Genomic DNA, 7,917 nt, shown 5'->3' on the forward strand with positions numbered 1-7,917 from the left:
AAGGAATTATTTTGAGTTAATGTTGAAACATCAAGTCAAAAAGTCGAGAAGTTAAAATGAATCAGGGTTAATTAAAGTGATGCTGATGAATGAGAACGTTTGCATCATCTGCAGTGTGAACCTCTGAGACTGACCGAGAGGGAGATCGCTCGTTAATGAAGTCCCTCAGGTCAAAGGTCGTGTGAGGCATCCCAGAGGCGTCTTCACGTTCAGACACAGTTTCCACTAATTCCCTCTGAAAGAAATTACAGACGGAGCTGCTGACCGGAGGGACCAATCAGCTGCTGACCGGAGGGACCAATCAGCTGCTGACCGGAGGGACCAATCAGCTGCTGACCGGAGGGACCAGTCAGCTGCGGTCCACGGAGGGCCGAGCGGGATAACGACCTCCTCGGGACCGTTGGTCTGGCGGTGAACCGACTGGACGTGAACTGTAAGTCCCTGAAAAATGTCATCATCTCGCTGCCACTCTGAAATCACATCATCGAACAAACAAACTTTTGGAATGAAAAAATTAAAAATCTTCCAGGAAGTTTTAAAAAAGCCTTAAAATGTGTGATTAAAAAAAAAAATGTGTCCAAACTGAAAGACATCGAAACGCGGTAGTTTAGTCTCAAGAAGAGACAAGGGTTTTATAGATGACAAGGTTTTGGAAGTCGGTACCAAGAGCCACGACTCTCCATCCCAACAAAGTCAACTTGAGTTCGTTTGTTTGCTCACCGACTGTAGGCGGCCTGTCGATATTCAGGAACGGCGCTCCGAACATAACTTCATTTGTTAAATGGGGACGGTAGCTGGAGAGGTCGACTCGTTTAGTTATACGTGCAGAATGTGGTTGGACGTTGTTCTGCTGAAATAAACAAGACCTTCCCTGAAAGAGACGTTGTCTGGATGGCAGCATATGTTGCTCCAAAACCTGAATATATCATTCAGCATTAATGCTTCCTTCCAGATGTTCAAGCTGCCCATGCCATGTGCACTAATGCATCCCTGTACCATCACAGATGCTGGCTTTAGAACTGAGCTGATAACAAGCTGGATGGTCCCTCTCCTCTTTAACCTGGAGGATGCAGCGTCCATGATTTCCAAACAGAATCTCAGATTGTGATCCATCAGACCTCAGGACAGTTGTCCACTTCACCTCAGTCCATCTTCAATGATCTCGGTCCAGAGAAGGCGGCGGTGTTTCTGGATCATGTTTCTATCTGGTTTCTTCTTTGGAGAGTTTTAACATCATTTGTGGACGCAGCGATGAACTGTGTTCACAGACGATGGTTTTCACAAGTGTTCCTGAGCCCATGCAGTGATTTCCACTCCAGAATAGTGTGTTTTTAATGCAGTGCTGCCTGAGGGCCCGAAGATCACCACCATCCAATATTGGTTTCCAGCCTTGTCCCTTGTGTTCAGAGATTTCTCCAGATTCTCTGAATCTTTTAATGATATTATGAACCGTAGACGATGAAATCCACTAATTCTTTGTAGTTTTACGTTGAGGAACATTATTCTTAGATTGTTGAACTGTTTTCCAACACAGTCTTTCAGAGTGGTGAACCTCTCCCCATCTTCACTGCTGAGAGACTCTGCCTCTCTGAAATCATCTTTTTATACCCAATCATGTTACTGATCTGTTGCCATGGTAACCTCATTACTGTTGAGATGTTCCACCAGGTGATTTTTGTATCTTTACACAACTGGAAAATTTTTACATTTGGTCTATTTTCAATGAAATATGAGTTTACATGATTTACAAATCATCACATTGTGTTTTCATTATAATTTTTAGCATCCCAACTGTTTTTGGTTTTATTTGTTGTCTTCAAGTTTTTACTGAACATCTTGAATTAGTTCTGAACTGTTGGACACGACCTCATATTTGGTGGTTTGGGTTGTTAGAACCATTAATGAGACACTGCATTTGTCAATAAAAGGATGTTGTCCCGCGGGGTGAGGAGGCCGTTCAGAAGTCTGAGGGAGCCTTTAAAGTGAACGATGTCGCTGCAGCCCAGTTAGAAGCGACTGCAGCACCACAGGAGAATAATACTGAACACTGAATACTAATATTATGAATGTGTCTTTAACACGTTCAATGAAGAGGAAACAGTGACTTTATGCTGCTTGTGGGATTTTCTATCTTTTTTCCTGCGTTGATGAAATATGAAAAGATATGTTTGATGTAAACAACTGATTCACTATCAGGCTGAAAGAAATGAAGTGAAACTTTGCTTATTCAATGTTTTTAATGACTTCATCGTTTTAGAGGATGACGATGAATTCAACTTCAACTTTGTCTTATTTCATTCTGGAAGCTTATTTACAACTCGGAGCATTGCGGTATTTTTATTTCGTTCTAACTGTGATGTTGTACGTTGTGATCGTGGTCTCCAACGTGTTCCTCCTGGTGGTGATCTGTGTGAACCGCAGCTTACATGAACCGATGTACCTGTTCCTGTGCAGCCTGTTAGTGAACGAGCTGTATGGTAGTTCAGGCTTGTTTCCCTTCCTGCTGCTTCAGATCCTGTCGGACGCTCACACCGTTCCTGCTGCGTTCTGCTTCCTGCAGGTTTTCTGTTTGTACTCGTACGCTAACGTAGAGTTGTGTAACTTGGCCGTGATGTCGTACGACCGCTACGTCGCCATCTGCTGGCCGCTGCAGTACAACACACGCATGACGTTCAACACGGTGGTCATCTTCATCGTCGTGATCTGGTTGTACTCCTTCGTCAGGTGTGTGATCAACATATGTTTGAGCGTCCGTCTGACTTTGTGTGGAAACGGCATCAACAGTTTGTACTGTCAGAACTTCCTCATCGTCAGGCTGGCGTGTTCCGACACCAAAGTCAACAACATCCACGGACTGTTCGGGGTTTTTCTCTCCATCGTGGTTCCTCTGCTTGCAATCCTGTTCTCTTACACCAAAATCCTGAAGGTGTGTTTCTCTGGCTGCAGCCGGACGAGGCAGAAGGCCGTCAGCACCTGCACGCCTCACCTGGTGTCTCTGTTCAACTTCTCTTTCGGCTGCTGCTTTGAGATCCTGCAGAGTCGGTTCGATTTGAGCGATCTGTCCGCCGTGCTGCGACTCCTTCTGTCACTTTACTTCCTCCTCATTCAGCCTCTTCTGACTCCCGTCATCTACGGGATGCAAATGTCCAAAATCAGGAAAATATATCAGCACATGTTCTGTTATAAAATGTTGAGCTGTTACAAAGATCCTCTGCAGGTTCAGTGATTTACTTTAAATCTAAAATAATATTGTTATTTTTCATTGATTAATGTGTTGAATGGAAATGATTTCAGAATAGAATAGAAATGAGTCCAATGTGATGGAAGGAGTGACGTGGTGGTCTGTCGCTGCTCTCCTCGCCTGTCCTCTTTCTTCTGACCGATGTCCTTCAGGATAAATGTGACGGGACTCATTCTGCCTCTTCGTGTTGTGAACCTCCACACTTTCAACCTGATCATCTACAGAATACAAAAATATATTTAAACACTTCTTTTGTGATATAGTATTGACTTGAAGATATTGTGAATAATTTAGAATCAAATATTTGCTCGTTTTAGATGTAAATCTATGTAAATGTCATTTTTCCCGACATCTCACCATCACAGAGATACACGAGCCACTCACCAATATTTGTGCCAATATTTTCTAACGTGACTTCTTCCAGCTGACAATTTTGTCTGAGAAAATAAAAATATGCTGTATGATATTGATCTGACCGGCTGAATCCTAAAAGGCTGTTTTGTTTGTAACGATGGAAAACATGAAAGTGATCTGGTACTTTTAAAAGTGGAAAAAAAAGTCCCCAAGAAGAAATGTGAGGAGGTGTTGATCAGGGAATATAATACTTCAATACCACAGTAAAGCACAGAATTCAAAATCAGTATTGAAGTGAATATTCATAGAAAAGTTATTTGGTGACCTATTTTCCATCCCTGTTGTTTGTATTGTGTAATAAATTCAAAATTTAGGGCAAATTTATTGTTGGCAATGTCATAAACTGTCCACCAGAAGACCTATGAGGGTACTTGTGTGTCTTTTTTATACATACAGTGGAGGACCTCTGGTGAGTTTGTCCACTGACTAAGAAATGGACGGTCTATAATTGTAATGGAGGTTTATTTTAACAGAGACAGAATATAAAAAAGAATCCAGAAAATCAAATCATATAACAGTTATGAATTGATTTGTATTTGATTGTGAAATAAGTATTTGATCTCCAACCAACCAGCAAGAATTCTGTCTCCTACAGACGGTTAGAATCGTCCTCTCGCTTTAAGAAAGGACTCAGAATCTCAACCTGTATAAAAGACACCCGTCTCAACTGGTTACCTGTATAAAAGACACCCGTCTCAACTGGTTACCTGTATAAAAGACACCCGTCTCAACTGGTTACCTATATAAAAGACACCCGTCTCAACTCGTTACCTGTATAGAAGACACCCGTCTCAAATGGTTACTTGTATAAAAGACACCCATCTCAACTGGTCACCTGTATAAAAGACACCCGACTCAATACGTTACCTGTATGAAAGACACCCGTCTCAACTGGTTACCCGTATAAAAGACACCCGTCTCAAATGGTTACTTGTATAAAAGATACCCATCTCAACTGGTTGCCTGTATAAAAGACACCCGTCTCAACTGGTTACCTGTATAAAAGACACCCGTCTCAACACGTCACCTGTATAAAAGACACCCGTCTCAACTGGTTACCTGTATAAAAGACACCCGTCTCAACTGCTTACCTGTTTAAAAGACACCCGTCTCAACACGTTACCTGTATGAAAGACACCCGTCTCAACTGGTTACCTGTATAAAAGACACCCGTCTCAACTGGTTACCCGTATAAAAGACACCCATCTCAACTGGTTACCTGTATAAAAGACACCCGTCTCAACTGGTTACCTGTATAAAAGACACCCGTCTCAACACGTCACCTGTATAAAAGACACCTGTCTCAACTGGTTACCTGTATAAAAGACACCCGTCTCAACACGTCACCTGTATAAAAGACACCCATCTCAACTGGTTACCCGTATAAAAGACACCCGTCTCAACTGGTTACCTGTATAAAAGACACCCGTCTCAACACGTCACCTGTATAAAAGACACCCATCTCAACTGGTCACCTGTATAAAAGACACCCGACTCAATACGTTACCTGTATGAAAGACACCCGTCTCAACTGGTTACCTGTATAAAAGACACCCGTCTCAACTGGTTACCCGTATAAAAGACACCCATCTCAACTGGTTACCTGTATAAAAGACACCCGTCTCAACTGGTTACCTGTATAAAAGACACCCGTCTCAACACGTCACCTGTATAAAAGACACCCATCTCAACTGGTTACCTGTATAAAAGACACCCGTCTCAACTGGTTACCTGTATAAAAGACACCCATCTCAACCGGTTACCCGTATAAAAGACACCCATCTCAACTGGTTACCCGTATAAAAGACACCCGTCTCAACTGGTTACCTGTATAAAAGACACCCGTCTCAACTGGTTACCTGTATAAAAGACACCCATCTCAACCGGTTACCCGTATAAAAGACACCCATCTCAACTGGTTACCTGTATAAAAGACACCCGTCTCAACTGGTTACCTGTATAAAAGACACCCATCTCAACCGGTTACCCGTATAAAAGACACCCATCTCAACTGGTTACCCGTATAAAAGACACCCGTCTCAACTGGTTACCTGTATAAAAGACACCCGTCTCAACTGCTTACCTGTTTAAAAGACACCCGTCTCAACTCGTTACCTGTATAAAAGACACCCGTCTCAACGCGTCACCTGTATAAAAGACACCCGTCTCAACACGTCACCTGTATAAAAGATACCTGTCTCAACTCATTACTTGTATATTGTTTTACTACAAATGTTGATTTCCTTTTTTTATTCCCTTTCACAAGGAACCCTAAAGACCTTTGCTGCAAGTTGAGCTTTGAACTGTTGACGTGACATGAATTATGTATGAGCGGCGCTCCGGTGGGAATCGTTATGCAAAGTACGGAGCAGCAGATATTACCGTGGCGACGCAGCAGTGTGCTGCACAGGCAGACAAATGTTCAACTATGTGGACGCTGTGATTCATTTTTGGCCTTCACACGTTGACATGTGAACGTTGGCGTGAGACTCGGAGGAAGTGATGTTCGTGTTGTTCAGAATAATGAGCTGAGGATAAGAAATGGGAAGCAAATATTTCTCCAACTTTCTGTGCTGTTGTTCTGTGAGCTAAAAGGAGAATGATGGTAAATTCCACTTTATCTTATTTTATTCTCAGCGCTTACATACATGTAGGAAGTTTGAAGTACTTGTATTTCCTGTTGACGGCTGCTTTGTACCTGGTGATCATCGTGGTGAACGCATCGCTGCTGGTGGTGATCTGTGTGAACCGCAGCTTACATGAACCGATGTACCTGTTCCTGTGCAGCCTGTTAGTGAACGAGCTGTATGGTAGTTCAGGCTTGTTTCCCTTCCTGCTGCTTCAGATCCTGTCGGACGTTCACAGCGTTCCTGCTCAGTTTTGCTTTCTGCAGATTTACTGTTTGTACACGTACGCACACGTAGAGTTTTGCAACTTGGCCGTGATGTCGTACGACCGCTACGTCGCCATCTGCTGGCCGCTGCAGTACAACACACATATGACCTTTAAGAAGACGGTTATCTTCATCGGTGTCTTGTGGTTGTATTCCTTCCTGAAATTCTTAATAACTTTCTCCCTGAACGTGCGCCTGCCGCTGTGTGGGAACACCATCAGCTCTCTATACTGTCACAACTACCTGGTGGTGAAGCTGGCGTGTTCCGACACCAAAGTCAACAACATTTTTGGACTCTTCGGGACAGTGCTCACGGTTCTGGTTCCTCTGCTTCCCATTCTGTTCTCTTACACCAAAATCCTGAAGGTGTGTTTCTCTGGCTGCAGCCGGACGAGGCAGAAGGCCGTCAGCACCTGCACGCCTCACCTGGTGTCTCTGTTCAACTTCTCTTTCGGCTGCTGCTTTGAGATCCTGCAGAGTCGGTTCGATTTGAGCGATCTGTCCGCCGTGCTGCGACTCCTTCTGTCACTTTACTTCCTCCTCATTCAGCCTCTTCTGACTCCCGTCATCTACGGGATGCAAATGTCCAAAATACGAAATGGATATAAAAGTGTGTTCAGTTGTAAAACTTTGACTCGTTGCAGAGATGCGTAGAAGTGATTGTTTTAAAATAAGTTCTTTGACATGTTTGAGTTCACAATGAAATGTATTTTATTGTGTTATGAAACGATAGATTCTTTATAAACTTCATCATCTACCTTTTCTTCATCACTGATTACTGTGAACTAACGTGATATTTTCTGGAAAGACTTTTAATAACATAATAACATGGTCAGAGCTGGTTTATTGTATTCATGTGTTAATAATAGAAAGAATTCCTTCATATCGTTCTGAATATTGAAAGATGAAACTGACTGACAAAATCAAATGAAAAGCTCGATGGTGTTGTGTGTGTGTGTGTGTGTGTGTGTGTGTGTGTGTGTGTGTGTGTGTGTGTGTGTGTGTGTGTGTGTGTCAGTGTGTGCAGTGTTAGACCATGGCTCTAATGAAACCCCCCCCCCACACACACACACACATTCTGGTTAAGTGTTTGTGAAACCACTGAGTGCTGCTGATTCTTTTTATGCTGCAAAGCTTCTGTAAAACTCCGTCAGTTGCTCCTGCTAATGTCATCAACCATCAGTGATGTCATCAACCATCAGTGATGTCATCAACCATCAGTGATGTCATCGTTGGTTTGTGAACGTTCCGCTCCCTTCACTGGTTACCAGTAGCCGCCTGCATCCGTTTCCAAACATTGGTACTTGCGTACCGTGCTACGAACAGATCAGGTCCAGTCTACATCCAGGACATGGTCCAACCTTACACC

At 43.1% G+C, this 7,917-nt stretch overlaps 2 protein-coding genes across 2 annotated transcripts; both read left to right on the forward strand.

Annotated features, from left to right (window-relative positions):
• The first annotated feature begins 155 nt into the window (after positions 1–155).
• Positions 156–3,226, forward strand: LOC138212615 (olfactory receptor 11A1-like). Its single transcript, XM_069173069.1, has 2 exons — positions 156–179; positions 2,258–3,226. Exons 1-2 carry the CDS (start codon positions 156–158, stop codon positions 3,224–3,226), a joined length of 993 nt encoding a protein of 330 aa, XP_069029170.1.
• A 3,028-nt stretch (positions 3,227–6,254) lies between these two features.
• Positions 6,255–7,202, forward strand: LOC138212616 (olfactory receptor-like protein DTMT). The gene is made up of 2 exons (XM_069173070.1): positions 6,255–6,914; positions 7,017–7,202. The coding sequence occupies exons 1-2, from the start codon at positions 6,255–6,257 to the stop codon at positions 7,200–7,202; spliced, it is 846 nt and encodes a 281-aa protein (XP_069029171.1).
• Positions 7,203–7,917: the final 715 nt, after the last annotated feature.

Source organism: Embiotoca jacksoni, unplaced genomic scaffold (genome assembly GCF_022577435.1).
Source record: "Embiotoca jacksoni isolate LCO1_2020_lvr unplaced genomic scaffold, fEmbJac1.0.p SCAF_58, whole genome shotgun sequence".
Taxonomy (NCBI): Eukaryota; Metazoa; Chordata; class Actinopteri; family Embiotocidae; genus Embiotoca; species Embiotoca jacksoni.